At 43.0% G+C, this 19,369-nt stretch overlaps 1 protein-coding gene across 4 annotated transcripts in view; it reads right to left on the bottom strand.

The window, feature by feature from the left end:
• The window catches only part of HKDC1 (hexokinase domain containing 1), a 42,417-nt gene extending 30,401 nt beyond the window's left edge, over positions 1–12,016 (bottom strand). For 2 of the 4 annotated variants that reach the window (XM_060126271.1, XM_060126274.1), the window contains exons 1-4: positions 11,403–12,016; positions 10,584–10,760; positions 9,569–9,749; positions 4,789–4,951 (exon numbers count right to left, since the gene is read on the bottom strand). In XM_060126271.1, coding sequence (XP_059982254.1) covers positions 4,789–4,951; positions 9,569–9,631 — 226 coding nt within the window. In that variant the 5' untranslated portion in view covers positions 9,632–9,749; positions 10,584–10,760; positions 11,403–12,016. Of the gene's footprint in view, positions 1–4,788; positions 4,952–9,568; positions 10,091–10,583; positions 10,761–11,402 lie in introns of those variants that run through there. The other 2 variants (XM_060126273.1, XM_060126272.1) reach the window with 2 other exon arrangements.
• Between the last annotated feature and the right edge of the window lie 7,353 nt (positions 12,017–19,369).

The raw sequence follows: 19,369 nt of genomic DNA, 5'->3' as shown, positions 1-19,369 counted from the left end.
ACCAAATGCTGGTCCTTAAGGAGCAAGGCTGCTTAATATTTTGGGCCAGAGCCACCCCAAAAGGAGAAAATGTAACCTGACTGAGTCCAGTATAAGACAGATGCTATTAATAAAAAGGTGGAAATGACATATGTGTTGGGGTGAGGCAGCCCACCCTGATGACTTCAACTCAGATTCCAGCCAGAGTTCCTGCCTAGGACCCTGCCAGTATCTTCAGCATCAGCCAGAGATATGGGATGGGAACTCATGTGTGCAAACCCTTGAACCAACAAGTCTTTGTATAGAATTATCTGTGCTGGAAAAGTGGCTGCACGTACCAGGCATGCTTCATGACATATGGCCAAGGCACGTGTAAGTGAAACTCCATGACCACAAATCTGGTTACCCAAGTGGTCTTTCTTTGGTACCATGTGACCCTAAACACAGCTGCATGAATCTAAGGAACCAGCTGGCCATTCAGATTCACTCCTCGTGAAATGTGAAATAAAACATAGAGGGAAATTGCTAGTAGGTGGTAAAAACTAAAGTGGAAGCATCCCAAACATCAGAGGTAGGCTGGGTAGCCGAGGTGGCCATATGTATGTAGGCTGAAACCGTGGAGGAAAATTCCTAAGTTCCAGTTCCCTTGAAGCCTGAGTGCACCACGGTTCCTGCCCTCAGATTCCCACAAGGTCCTGTGTGTCTCCCTTTTGGGTTTATGTGTCCTTGTACTACAAGCCTCCTTTCCTGACCTGCCTTGACTGGGTTTCTCTGTTCCTAGCAATCAAGGAACTAGCGGCAAGCCCTCCCAATGGCGTGGAGCACCGCTCTTCAAACTTTAATGTGCATGTAAGTCGCCCAAGAATTTTGTTAACATGCAGACTATGATTCAGTGGAGGTGGGGCCTGAGATTTTACATTTCTGAACAAGCTGCTGCTGCAGGTCCATGGAACAAGGTTTAGAGTCCTCATTTATAGACCCAGCCAGCTGGATATTTTGCTTTTGTGGAGATTTCTGGAAAGCAAGACTCTTTATCTCCCTAGATCAGCCCTGAAAGGAACCTGATGGAGCCATTTATTCAGGGAGGGACTCCAAGGACCTAATCCTGTGCAACTTTATTAGCACTCATCATGTACCAAGCAAGAGCTGCTTTCACAGGTGTTATCACAGGTGTTGCACAGGAACGAGGGTCGATCACATGATCCATGTACGTATGAACATTTACTGAGCACTGACTTTGTGACAAGTGACATAACAGGTGCTAGGGATGCAAAGACGAAAGACTGTGGGCCCCCTGGGAAGCCCATCAGAAATACAGGCAAGTAAATAAACCATTTCCACACAGTAGGGCACATGCTCTGATTGTGGGAAGCACAGGGAGCAGTGTCTACTAAATCAGAGCAGGAGTCATCACCCCAGAGGAGGTGATACAGAGCTGAGTGATGAAGAAAGAGAGCGAGTCAGCCAGCCAGACAGAGGAGAGCAGGGGTCCAGGGAGAGGAGGCCAGGAGCAAAGGAATGAGATTGCCTGGGGTGGGAAAGGTCTGCGCTTCTGAGCAGGAGGGACGTGTGACAGAAATGAGACTGGCGGGCAGTCTCGGGTTAAATTAGGAAGGATTTGGAAAAGCCACCCCACCTCCAAGAAATCTGGGATTTATCCAGGTGAGGGGGAGCCACAGAAAGACTTTAAGAAAGATTTTAACCAAGACCTGGTTGAGATTTTGGGAAAACACCTCTGACACCAACCAGGATAGATTGGAGGATTTTTTTTTTTTTTTTGCGGTATGCAAGCATGTGGGATCTTCCTGGACCGGGGCACGAACCCGTGTCCCTGCATCGGCAGGCAGACTCTCAATCACTGCGCCACCACGGAAGCCCTGGAGGATTTTTTTTTTTAAAAAAACCATAATAATAATTATTATTTTTTGAAGATGTTGGGGGTAGGAGTTTATTAATTTATTTATTTTATTTTTGCTGTGTTGGGTCTTCGTTTCTGTGCGAGGGCTTTCTCTAGTTGCGGCGAGCGGGGGCCACTCTTCATCGCAGTGCATGGGCCCCTCACTATCGCGGCCTCTCTTGTTGCGGAGCCCAGGCTCCAGACGCACAGGCTCAGTAGTTGTGGCTCACGGGCCTAGTTGCTCCGCGACATGTGGGATCCTCCCAGACCAGAGCTCGAACCCGTGTCCCCTGCATTAGCAGGCAGATTCTCAACCACTGTGCCACCAGGGAAGCCCAGATTGGAGGATTTTAATAAAAACCACATGGTGTGATCCCTTCTGTAACTCTGACACAGAGAAAGGACTCATTGGATCCCAAGGAAAGGAGGACCTGCCTAGAAGAAGAGGGCAACAGCAGCAGGGGGGCCATCAAGATCTTTACGGTGAGTATTAAGATCATTATGACTTCTCATCATGGGGCTGTAATGTACAGCTTGGTGACCATAGTTAATAATACTGTATTGCATATTGGAAAGTTGCTAAGAGAGATCTTAAAAGTTCTCATCACAGGAAAAAAAAATTTGTAACCGTGTGTGTTGATGGATGTAACTCGACTTTCTGTTGCGATCTTTTCCTAATATATATAAATATTGATCAGTATGTTGTACACCTGAAACTAATGTTATATGTCAATTATGTCACAATTTTAAAAAATAAAAAGAACACTAATTTAAAAAAAAAGAAATGATCTTTCAAGAAGGTGAGGTTTCCTTGAGAATCCGCCAGCTGTAGATGATCCTCCAGTGATCTTTCAGTGGCTCCAGGCAGCCGTGGACACCAGGGGTTTCCTTCTCCTAAGCCACTGCCAGGGCTTGTGCTCCTTCCCCACTCCCTAGTGCAGCATCTCCCAAAGGCGCAGGAGGACTGAACGTGTATATTCCTGGAAATTCACCATCTCCAGGGGGAGAGGCCCGAGAAGCCATATGTTTAGGAATCGTCCCAGGTGAGTCTTATGCTCAGGCAAGTGCGGGACCCCTGTCCTAATGCAGACCCCTGGGCCCATCAGCTGATGACACTGGGGCTCCTGGGCTCAACTTGCAAGGCTCACCCTCCAGGAGGCCTAGGAGGCTGCCTGGAGACACAGGCCAAGAAGAGAGGCAGCTGGGGTGGGGCCTGAAGAACCACTGTCACCTTCAAATCACAAGATGGGCACTTCCTGTCCCCCTTCCCTTGTGACTGGTAGGTGCCTGGTAGATACCAGTTCCTTTCCCTCCTATGGCTTTACCCAGAGGCTGAGAGTGAAGGAGTTTGATGGGGCCTCACAGATTCCCTCTAGAGGTCTCTAGGCTCTGGTAAGCAAAATAATGGCTCCCCCAAGATGTTTACACTGCAATCCCCAGATCCTATGGCTATGTTAGGTTATGTAACAAGGGGGAATTAAGGTTGCAGATAGAATCAGAATTGCTCATGAGTTGACCTTGAGGTTGGGAGATTATGCTGGATTATCTGAGTGGGCCTAATGTAATCACAGGGTTTTTAAATGTGGAAGAGGGAGGCCGAAGGGTCAGAGTCAGAGATTTGAAAATGCTATACTGGGGCTTGAAGATGGAAAGGGGCATGAGTCAAGGAACGCAGGTGGCCTCTAGAAGCTGGAAAAGGCAAGCAAACAGCTTCTTCCCCAGAGCCTCCAGAAGGAATGTACTCTGCCAACACCTAGATTATAGCCCAGGGAGACCCACTGCAAACTTCTGACCGCCAGAGTTGTAAGAAAATTAATTTGCATTGTTTAAAGCTGCTAAGTTTGTGCTAACTTATTACAGCAGCAGTAGAAAGCACATTTTACAGACAGAAAAATTGAGGCTAAGCATTCTGCCAAAGGTCACTGAGATATGACAGAGCTGGGCCTAGAACCTAGGTTTCTTCAATTATTATTTAATATTTTTGCCACTACGTCATACTATCTTCCACCACTTCCTCTCTATAGCCTAGAATCTAGATACTAGGAGTGAAATGCCATTTACTATGCGTTCTACAAATATTTCAGGCCTAGTATGCATCAAACACTACGCAGCGCTCAGAGCGCTGTGGTGAAGAAGACACAGACCCTGCCCTCAGGGAGTGATGGTCCCGTGGGGAGACTCTCATACACAGCAGGCTGACAGGCGCTCTGACAAGAACCTAATCCAGCATGGGGATGCTTCCCAGATGGAGGCAGTAACCTCTACACTGAGATGGAAAAGCCAAACTGGTGTCCGTAAGGGGAAGAGTGTTGGGATTCTCCAACAGGAGAGGGAACAGAGTGTGTAGGGCTAAGGCAGGCAGGGAAGAAACAAGGTGCATTTGAACTTTGGCTCAAAACTTTTGGTACTGGGCTTCCCTGGTGGCGCAGTGGTTGAGAATCTGCCTGCCAATGCAGGGGACACGGGTTCGAGCCTTGGTCTGGGAAGATCCCACATGCCACGGAGCAACTGGGCCCGTGAGCCACAATTACTGAGCCTGCGCGTCTGGAGCCTATGCTCCGCAACAAGAGAGGCCACGATAGTGAGAAGCCCGCGCACCGCGATGAAGAGTGTCCCCCGCTTGCCACAACTAGAGAAAGCCCTCGCACGGAAATGAAGACCCAACACAGCCATAAATAAATAAATAAAGCAAACTGTCCACAAGTAAAAATAAATAAACACTATTATAAAAAAAAACAAAACAAAAACTTTTGGTACTGAGCATGACTGAAGCATAGAGAGTCAGTGGGGTGGGGGGATGTGGAGAGAGGGCGGGAGAGGTAAGCCAGGGAACAGAAGCAAACTTCAGTTACCCATCAGCCAAGAGGGAACCAGGGGGATCAGGGTACCTGGCAGCCCCCAGCTCCACTCACCTGAGCCATCTGGAATGGCCCTGACAAAGGTGGGCAGCATCTTCACCGACGCTGTGGGGTTGGTGTCCTTCCCCAGGCCCTTCTGCATTTCAGCCTGGAACCGAGCCATGATGTCCAAAAGGGTCTCATCGGAGAGCCGCATGTGATACAGGAACCTGTCCACCTGGAACAGAGAGCAGAGTGATCAGGGTTGGCTGCTGGGGACACCTGTCCACCATTCAGGCTGTAAATTCCCACTCCAGGCATGAAGCTGCCTTCCTGACTCGGGACAGCTTCTCGATGTGGATTCCCAAAGGCCCCTTGCCTGACCCCTCATCAAGCTGGGGAGTTAGAACAGAATGGAATGGAAAGCCAGGGAGGTGGGGACTTATTCCTCTGAGAAACAAGCTCTGAGGAAAAAATGATTCCCCCATTTCTCTGATGGGACAATGGAGGGGCAAAAATGAAGAAGGATTCAATTTCTAATTCCCGGTTCAAGGCCCTCACCGTTGTCCTACTCCTCTCTATAAAAGACTAGCTATAGCTTGAACCTCAAATTCCTAAACATGGAACCTTTCTTTTGTGCAATGGTAACAATATACATTCACACGTTTCCCCTTGTTTATGGGCCGCTAGGAAGAGCAGAGCTAAATTCAGTTTCCAAGTGCAACCTCTAAAGTCCAGTGCTTTAAACTTCCATTTTGTTTTTAACTGAGGTTGTTTTAACTAAGATGAAGTTTAATTTTTAAAGCCAGATCAGATTGCTATTGGAAATGAGAGCATGTCACTCAAGTAACCAGAAAACTGGGACAAAGGACCACTACCCCCGTGGAGGGAAGATATAAAAATTACTATTGCTGTGCACAGTCCATTTGAAGGCTGTAAGTCACATCATATTACCTTCCTCCCCGTGCTAACGCCAATCACTTGGTGGTGGCAGCCTAGATTCCCAGGGCTCGCTGGGATGGAGTACCAGGAGGAGGGACAGCGGCACAGGTGCCCTGTATTGCCACCCTGCTTTATCTACTGAACAGCCTCTCTATTCATCCAGGTCACAGGGAGGCTTCATCTTGGCACATTCCTGCAGGAACTTCTCTCCCACACTTTTATCTAAGGCTAAGAACATTTGTTGCAGTATACAAAGTGCTTTCATGTATGTCACCTCATCTAACCTCCAAGACATCCATTGGAGGCAGTCAGGTAAGGCCAAATTATTGCTCCTAATTGAGAGATGGGGAGACTCCAAGGCTCAGAGCCATTAAGCAGCATTAGGAGAGCCACAGGTAAGTGGCAGCCCTGGGACTCTAATGCAGTCTCCATATTCCTCGCTCCATGGCCTGGTTTTGCTTCACAGCTTTGTGCAGGACCCACAAGCCCCACAGACAAGTTATACCAAAGTCCAGGGGTCACATGACCTTTATCATAAGACAGGTACGCAGTCATCAGCCAGCCCTAGAGGGCAGGCATCCCAGTTCAGTCCAGGGCCAGTATGGAGTCCTAAGCCAGTGAAGTGGTCCATGGCTCCAGGGGCTTGGGGGCCCAGCGAGAGGCCAGAAAACCATCAGAGAGACACTAACAAGAGGACAATTGGGCTTTCAGCATATTTGAGAAGATAGGATGGAATCAGGTCATGCTTCATTAAGGGCTTTCTGTTCACCCCGAGTCTGTTTATGACTAATTGGTTGGCACAGCAACACACAAGGAGAAAACCGACAGAAGGGACATGACCCAAGTAATTGGGGTTTGGGGAAGGGTGAGATGTACTACACGGAACCTAAACTTGCTTCTTTATCACCCCAAGGCCCTTCAGACAGTGCCCCTGAACGGACTGCTCATTTCTGCTCAGCCCCAGAGTATAAAGACCTCCTCCAGGTAACCCCATAGCACCATCCTTTGTATGTAAGTAGTGGTTTTGAGGCCCTTTGGGGTAGTTTGCCAGCTGAAGTTTAACAGTCATTCAGGACTTTGGGTTACTACTCCTGCTCTTTCAGTAAGTTAAAGTTATGACAAATGTCAACTTAGCGTCAGTTTCTTGTTTATTCTTTGTATCTTCCACAGCACCTGGTACAGTAGTTAGAAGGGAAGAATGAAACACATGCTGGGACAAAAAGGCTGTATTTTAAATCCAAACAGGTGATTTGAGGCCTGTATAAGCAGGCCCACACGTTGCAGGCACCAAGGGAGGGTACTTGAGTTCAGAAAGCCAAGCCCACTCTTGGAGTGACTCACAAACCATGTGACACCAGATATCTTCTAAACAAAAGAGCCAACAAGCATCACATTTAACATACGAAGAGCAAATTCAAAACTGCAGGCTCAGAGCTGCTGAATTACAGGATGTGGGAGCCCAAAGGGACTTTACAGATCACTTAGTCCAAAGATCCTGTATTATGAATCCAGAGTCATAAAATGGTTCAACTCTTGAACCCAGTGATGTCACTTCTGGGAATCTATCCTTAGGAAACAATCCCAAATATGGAGAACATTAAATACACACCAATGTTTATCATAGCAATATTTTATTTGTTAAAAAAATGTTTATGAAAGTGGCTGAATGTCCAACAAGAGGGAAAAGGTTAAATTATGGCATATCCAACTTGACTGAATTTTAGGAAGATAATTATGGAGAAATGTACTTGAGTGGCTACGTTTTAACAGTAAGTGAACTATACAGATCCACAGTGGTAAACACAATATAACTGTAAAAACATCCACTGTGAAAAAAGACAACAAGGGCTTCCACGTGGCAAACGTGACAGTGTCTGTGAGAAGGGTGGGATTAAAGGTAACATTTCCACTTTTCGTAATGTTGACTTACTAAACTGTAAAAAGTACACAGGGAAAAACCTAACCAGTTCTTCTCTTATGAATGAACAATCTGCAGGTCAGTGACCAGACCCAGTCCAATGTTATCAATAGGTCAAATAATGTCACTACATCGAATTGGAAAAGATCTCCTCTCCTCTCCCCTCCCCCCTTTCCTTCCCCTCCCCCCTTCCTTTCTTTTTCTTTCTCTGTCTTCCTTCTTTCCTTCCTTTCTCTTTCTCTTCCTTCTTTCCTTCCTTCCTTCTTCCTTCCCCTTCCTTCCTGTTTTGTTTTGGTTTAGTTTTAATGTTCGTATAAGGAAATTTTAAAAAATTGTTCCAGGGTCTGCATAGTAACCCTCGGAGGCAAGTAGCACCCAGGATCTTGACAACTCTAGAAGCAGGAAGCACAGAAACTATGGAGGGGACTGGCTACCTGACCGGGACAGAGGAAGAGCCCGTGCCTTTTGACCAGGTGTGTTGTCACCACGAGGAGAAGTGAACGAGTTGGTGTTCTCAGAACCTATGACTCAACGCAGCAACTCATAAACTGGCCACCCTTGCTACCCCAGACACCTGCTGGCTCACTCATCAAGGTGGCTGGAAAGTGCTCCTGACTATCCCTGCTCAGCTCACGCTTAGCTATCTTGCCTTCCCCTGGGAGAGAGAAAGGGGTCAACCCCAGGCCTTGACAAACGCTGACCCTCCTCCCAGAAGGACCTGGAACAGACCAGTGGAGGCTGCAATCCCACCTCCTGGGCCTGCACCTGGGCTGGTGGACAAACATGTCTAGCCTGATTCTTGGGTGTAACTAAAGGTTAACCACCACAAAGGGGCCCAAGGAAACGAAACTAATTTGTTAGAACTAGAGGTATAAAGGTCCAAAGACTCCCCTTCAGGGCTGGAGAGACACCATGCAGGTTACATCTTTACTAAGAGGTTGTAACAGAAAATGAATTCTTAAGCAGTACTGTAGGACTTTTCCACCTCCTTAAGAAGCTAGTAGAGAGCTCTCTGAATCTAATCAATAAATGAAAATTAAGATAACTGATTGATTTACAATATTTTAAGATTTGCTATAACCTGCAACCCAACTCCCTAATGAACAGAATGTAGTGGGAGGTTATCCCACCCAGCACAGGAGGGCTGTCAGGTGCCATGCTTTCTTTCTTTCAGTTTGAAAAGCCAGGAGGCATCACGATACAATGGAAAGAATGCTGAAGGAGGATTCAGAGGTTTGGGTTTAATCCTCACTCCACTTTAAATACCTGGGTAATCTTGGCTAAATCCACCTGCTGGGAGGACTTCTGTTATCTATAAATTGAGAGATGCTCGTGCCCAGAGCCCTGCCACTGGCAGCTGGTGTGGGTAGAGGGGCAGGCTAGGCTCATTCTAGGCTGCCAGGAGAGAATGCTGGTGGCTGGCCCCCATTTGAGCCTTGGCAACTTTTAACCAGCCGACCTTGGAATCAATTTTGTAGACAGGTTTCTTGTGCAAAGTGGCAAAATAATGCACATAATTAAGAGCACACCACTGGCCAACAGCACGTGCCAACAATATATATTTTGAATATTGTACGTAAAAACTCACACCCTCTTGGTATCCGTATTTATATCCTTCCAAGCATGTGAAGAATCATGTGAATTACTTTAATGAGTTCTCAAATTTTCTTTAAAAATGACTCTTCTTTGTAGCCTTTCCCCCAAACATTCCTCACATCAAACACACTTGTCTTCAAGCTTTCTAAAGACTTTCTCCTCATCCGCTTCCCGTCTGGTATCTGAAGTCGGAGTGAAATTGAAGGCTCAGGACAGTATGCAATGTGCAGCCCATGGGAGATTTACTTCCTCTTCCCCTTCTGTGAGTTTTTACTGCCTCTCTGCACCCTGTACCTTTTCTAATAAGCTCTCTTAAATCTCTTCACATGTAGGCACGGGATCAATTAACTCTGTCAGGGAAGACTGGACCAGATATCTCTCAGCTCTGTGAGTCCTTACCTTCTTGATCTGGTCCTCCTTCAGCTTGGTGAAGTAAAATGCCATCAAGTGTACCGCAAACATTCTCCCCAAGTTTGGTTTCTCCTAAGGTGAGCAGGTATTTCCGTGCAGCGTTCACTCCCACGTCTCTGGAGCGCTGCCCACTTCCAGTCCAGGCTGGATCCCTCGGGGGAACTAGGTGCTACAGATTAAATACTTCCAGGCTGCTTAGTTCAAAGATTAAACTTTGCCCCCTGTCTCTGGTCCCTCCCTCCAGCACACACTTGATTGTCTAATAGGAGGCTCAGGATGGTAGCTGAGGGTTGGTGGAGGGTAGGCAGGGGACGGGTTGCTTGACTCTTTTGAGAATTGGGTCCCACAAAATCTCGTTGCTAAGCAACACTCTCAAGCTAATGTCCCACCAAGCCCACTCAGCCGAGGAAAATCTTCTGAGAAGTTGGGCGTTAAACAAAGCCAACTCTCAACCAGCTGAGCTGCTCTGCAAACGTCTAGTCTCAGGCTTTTCTCTTTAGTCCTTTTCTTCTCAGCACAGGAATATAACTCCTAACTCTCTGCTCCTCAAGGGCACTATCTTAATTAAGACTAAGTATTGCCCTGGTCAGAGAGGTTTCAAGAATGTTGGGGCAGGGCTTCCCTGGTGGCGCAGTGGTTGAGAGTCCGCCTGCCGATGCAGGGGACATGGGTTCGTGCCCCGGTCCGGGAAGATCCCACATGCCGCGGAGCGGCTGGGCCCGTGAGCCATGGCCGCTGAACCTGCGCGTCCGGAGCCTGTGCTCCGCAACGGGAGAGGCCACAACAGTGAGAGGCCCGCATACCGCCCCCCCCAAAAAAAGAATGTTGGGGCAAACTCCTTAATTTGTGACCAATCAAATGTCTTAGCTTACAGCCATTGGTAATGGAAAAAAATCAGTAAAGGTGTATCTATTCACAGTGGTAAGCCAGAAAACCTTGATATCCCAGCTAATGAACCAGAAAAAAATTATCCATGAGAAAGAATGAATTCACCCGTACTCACTGGGAAGCTGCTGCTGGAGAGAAAAACTGAAGTCACAGACGGGAAATGTCTCAGACCACCAGGATATTTGGTTCACTCACTTATCTCCCTCCATCATACTTGATGTGAGAAGGACCCAGAAAGGGGTCAATGTATGGGTACAACAGACTTTGCACTCTTCCCGCAGTCATTGGTCAGCTGAAGAAATCAACAACAACAACGATGCTGTTAACAACAGCTGCTAACGTGGATGGAGCACTTACTATTTCCATTTTATAAATGAGAAAATTGAGGCCCAGAAAGGTTAATTTGCTCAAAATCACAAAGCCTGTAAATAGTACAGTGAGGAATGAAACCCAGGAGTTTCATTTCAGTGCCCAGCTCTTAAACAATACATAGTATTGCCTTTCTTCCTTTTCCATGCAATAGATACTCAGTTAATAGCTACTACTAGCAGCAGCATTCTGTGGGGTTATTGTCAAGAATTCCAACCACAGTTAACCCTTGAACGACACAGGTTTGAACTGCATGGGTCCACTTACATAAGGATTCTTTTCAGTAGTAAATAATACAGTACTACATGATCCAGGGTTGGTTGAATCTGCCTGTAGATGTGGAATCACAGATATGGGGGAACCACTTGTACAGAGGGCCGGCTATTAATTATAAGTAAATTTTTGACTGTGTGGAAGGTCCAGCGTCCCTAACCTCTGAGTTGTTCAAGGGTCAATAGTACTTGGAAAACTAAACACACAGATATCACTTCAATAGGATCTTCCCAGTGGGGGAAAATGAAGAAATTCCTGACCATAACATCCCAAATACTAATCAAATGCTTACTGAAATTAGCAACTGATCTGATGTTAATGAAGGTCAGCTGGGCACCCCAGTGTCTCTCTGCTCCTATAGGCACCTGCGCTACAATACAAACGGAAAAAAAATGACTTTTCCTGGTCAACTTAGCGGCCTCGGCTTTGTTTGCTTTGCAACTGCATAGTCTCATTTATCAAGACAATTGCCAGACAATTGCCTGGCGAGAACCTTCAACAGCTGCCTCTTCAGGAGCCACTGATTCTCCAGTCAGTGCTCTTTATCCATCCATCATGTGGATGAGCCACTGGAAGTCTAGCCTAAGCCCAGGGTGTTTGATTAAAACTACTCAGATGCTTTTCTCAGACTGATATAAAACCGTCTCCCAGAATGAGAAACACTATCCTTTTCAGTGTGTTTACCCCTCAGACTATGAACTCTTCTAGCTCCTTTACTTTGTCGTTTCTACAAACAAGCAAAGGCTAATCTTTAGTTGTTGACACTATTCAATTCCCCATGTGGAACTGGTATTCTGAAACAGACGTGCCGTCCCAGAGTCTGCACTGGATAACATCCTGGGCAGGTCACCCGCCTACAGGTGATAACAATATTGTCTTAATTCCTTCATTTAAAAAGTAACCTCAGGTGCAGTACGGCACCAAGGTCATTGACTTATTCAACATAGGGATAAGGGGTTACAATGGCTCATGGACAAAAGGACACAAAGTTATAACCAAAGATCTCTGCAATCTAGTGGTTGCTTTTATGTGCCAGATAGGCAGCTTTGGGGATTTTAATTAGGCAAATGACACCAGAGGATTTTCAGCTATTACATCATTCCATTTTTTAATCTAAGCACATTAGCATCTACATTCCAGGTCTGAGCTAGCTGACTAAACCAAGAAGCTTAATGATTATAAAAATCACATGTATTTGAAGTCATCTAGCTCAGCCCCCTCACTTTAGAAAGACAAAATAATTAGATTATTTTACCATTCCTCATCTGATTATTTCAGTTCAACCACTGGAATTTTTCACCCTTATTAAAGCTCTACGTAGCTATTCAACGATATACAAGTCTTATAAGCACTTAGATTTTGCTTAAGAACATCATTTGAGGGTTAGCGCTGCTAAGTGACATTTTAGTTAAAACGTATTACCTGCCTGGCCCAAACCGTCCATGTAAGAAGGAACTCTCTCACATCTATACACATTTCTGTTTCCACAGAGCTGGCCCTTATGGGAAGACCTAAAGACAATATCTGCTTTCCTTTTGGTATTGAGCACAGTAGGAGGACAAGAAGTGCAACACAATTTACCTATTATTTAGTAAACACTTGTATTGATATAATGTTTACTAGGTGTTTTACAATATTAATTCCCACCACAACTATCATTCTCTCCATTTTACAGATAGAGAAACTGAGGCAAAGATCCCAAGTGGTACATGGTAGTATAGATATTTGAATGCAGGCAGTGTGGCTTCAGAGTCCATGCTTACCCACTGTGCTACACTGGCTCTCATTAACCTGGAAGCAAAGCACAGGGGAAATACAGGACCTAAGCTAGGGAAACCTAAGCTAGAGAAATACAGGACCTAAGCCCAGTGGAAAGTGCACAGGCCCTGACTTCCCACTTTGGCTCTGCCCTGACTGAAGACAAAGGCTCCAAGTTCATATCTGTAAAGGGTTCATAGCTCCATTGTCGTCATTTGCAGAATAAAAGTAAATGAGATCACATAAGAGAAGTCATGCATCCCATAGTGGGCACACTAAAAGCATCTCTCTAATCTAAGCCTTCACCTAGTTCAGTACCCCTGCTTAAAATTGCTATTTTATCTCATCCCATTTAATCCCTTAGGATAAAAAAAACGCATGCAGCCCTTTCAGTACATTCAGTAAAACATAAAATATATATTACTTATATATGGAATCTGAAAAATAAATTAGTGAATATAACAAAAAAGAAACAGACTCGCAGATATAGAGAATAAACTAGTGGTTACCAGTGGGGAGAGGGAAGGGAGGAGGGGCAAGAGAGGGGTGGGGGAGTAAAAGGTACAGACTACTATGTATGAAATAAATGAGCTACAAGGATATACTGTACAACACAGGGAATGTAGCCAATATTTTATAAAAACTACAAGTGGAATATAACCTTTAAAAATTGTGAATCACTAGGTTGTACACCTGAAATTTATATAATATTGTGCATCAACTATACCTCAATAATAAGCAAATAAATAAACTTGAATGAACTTTTTAAAAAACCATAACTGTAAACCATTAGAAGGTACCAGTTCCATTTATTGGAATTATAGAAACAATTAGGAATTTTATAAATATTTTATTCCTGTTACTAAAGAAAACAGATCTTGAATTCTGTCCCCTATTTTTTTAATGATATGTCCAAAGTTAGTTGTCCATAATATAAAACAGTCTGCCCTGCTGGTATTCCACATGCTGCAAAAGAATAAGAAAGAGTGTGTGTGAAAGAGCAAACTGCCATAAAAGAAAGTCAAAGTAGAAACTTTCAAACCCTGCCAGCAGTTACAGTTACTATGGTGTTGCCATGGGAGCAACCACAAATGAAGCAGAAATGTTAACTTCAGCAAGTTTCAAAAGAATACTACTGATAGTTTTTTATAGGTTTATTCCTGACCCAAGAGCAGTCAGGGAATGCTCATGAAGAAATGAGCATGTATGTTAACTACAGTTCAATAAAAATCAATTAATTAATCTTTAATAATTTAAAAAATGGGTGCATATTATTCTGTATGTAAATAATACCTAAATAAATTTGATTTTTTAAAAAGGGGGGGAAAAGAAAGACATCAACTGCACACAATTATTTTTTATCACAACTGTACATTAAGAGCTGTATTTGCAAAATACATAAGTGTGGCATAAACCCACAAGGACAAGAGAGCTTAACATAATTTTGGAAGACAGAAAGCTGACAGAGAAGTAACAGCTTAGCAGAGGAAACACTGACACCTCAGTGCCTGCAGAGAGTGACTGCACCAAGAAACGAGCAATGACATCTATAACTCTAGAAATGCTCAGGAATTGAAGGCCTTGATACTTCAGAAAAGCAAGAGGCTGAAAAAAAAAAAGATTGGCTAAAAGTGTATATGAAAAGCTTTCAGCTTTCAAGTCTGCAGATACAGAGGGCCGAATGTATACTGGAATTAGACAATTAAGTAAATGAAGAGTGGATGGCAGGAGGTTGTTTTCTCTCTGCGAGAGTGGGAGGCCACAGACAAGCGAGTAGAGAAGGCTAGAATGATCCAGGTTCTGGATTAGAGTTGAGGCCATTAGTATAAACTCACGATTAGCTTAATATAAATACAGATGGTTAGATATATTGTATATACACACACACACACACTATATATATATACATAAATACTTGTAGATATGTATATGTACATAAGTTGGTATACTCATATATATTTCCTTGCTCTGCAAGCTGAGAGACCCTGGAAGCAATGATACCCAGCAGCAACAAGAATACCTAGCACTCAGATCTTGGTTTCTAGTATCATTCTCCACACCCCCACAGCAAAAAAAAAAAAAAAAGAACCAGGGCTCCTTGGAGAAATGTCTGATTCTAGAACTAGGCAGAGTATATACAAGATGAGTCTTGAGCATCTTGTAGTGCCAAAAAAAGTAAGAATGCTAAAAAAACGAAACACAGTAACAACAGCAAAAACAAATGATGAGGATATATCAAAGGGACACAAGGCCAACTGAAAGAGTTTGCAGTAACCAAAGCTAGAACAATTTGAGCAACAAGATGAAGTATTACTTTATTATAACCCAAAGTATAAAATAAATACCCAATAAATAAATAAATAAATACCCATCAAGCCATACTAATACAAATAAATTGAATGAATAAATAAATATGGGAGAAAAGACAAATTTCCCACGCAGAATAACTCCAAATAATTTATGTAGATACCCCCCACCTCCAAGGAGGTGGAGCATACACCCCTCACTCCTGAAGTGTGGGCTGTGCATAGTGACTGCTTTCCAAAGCATACGACATGGAAAGGCGGTGGGGAGGGGTCGGGGAGAGTACTTTACAGTGGAGAAACCTGATAAACACTAGTCAGCCAGATGATCAAGGTTAACATCAACAGGGAGGTCAGTTGATAGTATGTACCTTTGACACGGTGTGATAAGAACAGCACTTTACCTCTGTGGTCTTCCTCTCAAAACCCATAACTCCAGTCTAATCCTAAGAAAAACATCAGACAAATCCCAACTGAGGGACATTCTGTAGAATACGTGACTAGTCCTCCTCAAAGTTGTCAAAGCCATCAAAAGCAAGGAAAGCGGGGCTTCCCTGGTGGCGCAGTGGTTGGGAGTCCGCCTGCTGATGCAGGGGACACGGGTTCATGCACCGGTCTGGGAAGATCCCACATGCTGCGGAGCAACTAAGCCTGTGCGCCACAACTACTGAGCCTGTGCTCTACAGACCTCAAGCCACAACTACTGAGCCTGCGTGCTAGAGCCCGTGCTCCGCGACAAGAGAAGCCACCGCAACGAGAAGTCCGCGCACCTCGAGGAAAAGTAGCCCCCACTCACCACAACTAGAGAAAGCCCACGCACAGCAACGAAGACCCATTGCAGCCAAAAATAAATAAATAAAATAAATTTATTTAAAAAAAACAACAGTATGGTACTGGCATATATATAGTACCATATATATAGTCAGCTAATTTTTGACAAGGGTGCCAAGAATACACAATAGGGAAAGGACAGTTTCTTCAATAAATGGTGCTAGGAAAACTAGATATCCACATGCAAAAGAATGAAACTTACCCTACAGCATTCACAAAAATTAACTCAAAATCAATCAAAGATTCAAATGTAAGACCTGAGCCATAAAACTTCCAGAAGAAAACATAGAGGAAAAGATCCTTGACATTGGTCCAGGCAGTGATTTCCTAGATAAGTCACCAAAACACAGGAAACAAAAACTAAAATAAATAACTGGGACTACATTAAACTAAAGAGCTTCTGCATAGCAAAGGAAACCATCAATAAATTGAATAGACAATCTACAGAATGGGAGAATTCGTAAACCATATATCCGATAAAGGTCTAATATCCAAAATATATACTCATACAACTCAACAGCAAAAAAAAGAAAATAATCCAATTAAAAATGGGCAAAGGACCTGAATAGATATTTTTCCAAAGAAGACATACAAATGGCCAAAAAATACATGAAAAGATGGTCAACATCACTAATCATCAGGGATATGCAAATCAAAACCACAGTGAGATTTCACTTCACACCTGTTAGGATGGCTTTTATCAAGAAGACAAGAGATAACAACATTGGTGAGGATATGGAGAAAAGGAGACCCTTGTGCACAGTTGGTGGGATTGTAAATTGAGTTGACCTTTACGGAAAACAGTATGGCAGTTCCTCAAAAAATTAAAAATTGAAGTACCATATGATCCAACAATCCCACTCCTGGGTATACATCCAAAGGAACTGAAATCAGTATCTCAAAGCAGTATCTGCATACCCATGTTCATTGCATCTTTATTCACAATAGTCGAGATATGGAAACAACCTAAGTGTCTGTCAACAGCTGAATGGATAAAGAAGATGTGGTGTATATATATATACAACAGAATATTATTTAGCCATGAGAAAGAAGGAAATCCTGCCATTTGGAACAACATAGATGGACTTTAAAGGCATTATGCTAAGTGAGGTAAATCAGAGAAGGACAAATACTGTATGATCTCACTTATATGTGGAATCTAAGAAAACTGAACTTGTAAAAACTTGGAAAACTGAACTTGTAAAAACTTGGAACACGGTTACCAAGGGCTGGGGATGGGGGAATTGGGGCGATACTAAAGGTACAAACTTGTAACTAGTAAATAAATAAGTTCTGGAGAACTAAGGTACAATATAGTGATTATAGTCAATAATACTGTATTATAAACTTTAAAGTTACTAAGAGACTAAATCTTACCTACTATTAACATAAAAAGAAATGATAAATATGTGACATGATAAAGGTATTAGCTAATGCTCCTGAAGTAATCATATTACAATATATAAACACACTGCATACCTTAAAATTACAGTGTTATATGTCAATTATTTCTCAATTAAAAAAAAAGCCAGCTTACGATCCAATCAACCTACATCAAAACCCAAAAGCCTTACCCTTGTAAACAGAGCTTCCTATTAGCTTAATTCCTCCCTTTTTTTTTTTTGACCACACTGCAAGGCATGTGGGATCTTAGTTCCCCAACCAAGGATTGAACCTGTGCCCCCTGCAGTGGAAGCATGGAGTCTTAACCACTGGACCACCAGGGAAGTCCCATAATTCCTCACTTTTAAATATGAACATAGCCAAAGACTACTAGACACTAAAGAAAAGTTTCCAATGGTAAAAGCAAAAACCAAGCAAGAAAAAAAAAAAAGTAGGAAACAGAAAAGAACTTAAAACAAAAACTATAATATCTTTAGGGAAATAAGATATTGATTGTATCCATGAAACAAGAACAAGAGGATAACTACAAACAAGGGTGGGAGCAGGGGGGAGGGAGAGGAACTATATGACACTTAAAAAAAAAAATTCAGTACTTTTTTCCTAGCAAGAGTTTTAAGCTCAAAAAGAGAAATTTAACTTTGAGCCATAACTGATAAAAAAACTTATATGAATCTATAGGGAACGTCCTAATAAAACTTCTGGGAATAATTTAAAGGTGTATTCTCTAAGGCATTTTCCAATATTTTTTGATTGTATTAAACATTCATATTCTCTGGTTACATTTTACAGCACTCTTAATTAGCTTTGAGTGGTTTAAATTCCCCTAATAAGATAATGGCCTCTGAGAAATACATACAGTTGTACTAGGATTGTCTGTAAATGAATAAGGATAATACACACATGCATACGTTGCAAACTTTGCTGTAACAATACAATATGATGTATTAAGTTGGTAAGGGAAGAAGAGCATTAGCTGAGGAAAATAAGAGAAGCTAAAAAGTTTTAAGATCAAGGCAAGATTTATAGTTAAAAGAATATGTGAAAATATATGAGTTCTAATATTACTAAAAATTAAGTAACAGGAGTCAGAATTGATAATTCAGCTGGAAATCATTTATGTGAATTTGCACATATAATTGAGCAAAAAGTCACAGTATATGGACCAGATGGTGACGAAATTAAATCACTGTGCAGAACTTAGGAGACTAAATCATGGGCGGTTTTTCTTCTATCATCTCAAGATAGACTCTTCTAGTGGCTGAAAGCCCCCAAGAAAAGGCCAGAGCTGAAAGCATCTACTTTCTTAGAACTCAGGACTGCCAGCTGTTAGAATGTCAATATTCTCAAAGGAACCCTCCTACACTGTTGGTAGGAATGTAAATTGGTACAGCCACTATGGAGAACAGTATGGAGGTTCCTTAAAAAACTATAAACAGAATTACCATATGATCCAGGGATCCCACTCCGGGGCATATATCTGGAGAAAACTATAATTTGAAAAGATACATGCACCCCAATGTTCATTGCAGCACTGTTTACAATAGTCAAGACATGGAAGCAACCTAAGTGTCCACTGACAGATGAATGGATGAAGAAGATATGGTAAATACATACAATGGAATATTACTCAGCCATAAAAAAGAATGAATGCCATTTGCAGCAACATGGATGGACCTAGAGATTATCATACTAAGTGAAGTAAGCCAGAGAAAGACAAATCATATGATATCGCTTATATGTAGAATGTAAAAAAAAAATGTTACAGATGCACTTAAGTACGAAACAGAAATAGACCCATAGGCATAGAAAACAAACTTATGGTTACCAAAGGGGAAAGGAGGGGGGGAGGGATAAATTAGGAGTTTGGGATTAACATATACACACTACTATATACAAAATAGATAACCAACAAGGACCTACTGTATAGCATAAGGAACTATATATACTCGATATTTTATAATAA

This window comes from Lagenorhynchus albirostris, chromosome 16 (genome assembly GCF_949774975.1).
Source record: "Lagenorhynchus albirostris chromosome 16, mLagAlb1.1, whole genome shotgun sequence".
Taxonomy (NCBI): Eukaryota; Metazoa; Chordata; class Mammalia; order Artiodactyla; family Delphinidae; genus Lagenorhynchus; species Lagenorhynchus albirostris.
The sequence above is the reverse complement of the archived record's forward strand: the minus strand, read 5'-3'. Positions and strand labels throughout refer to the sequence as shown.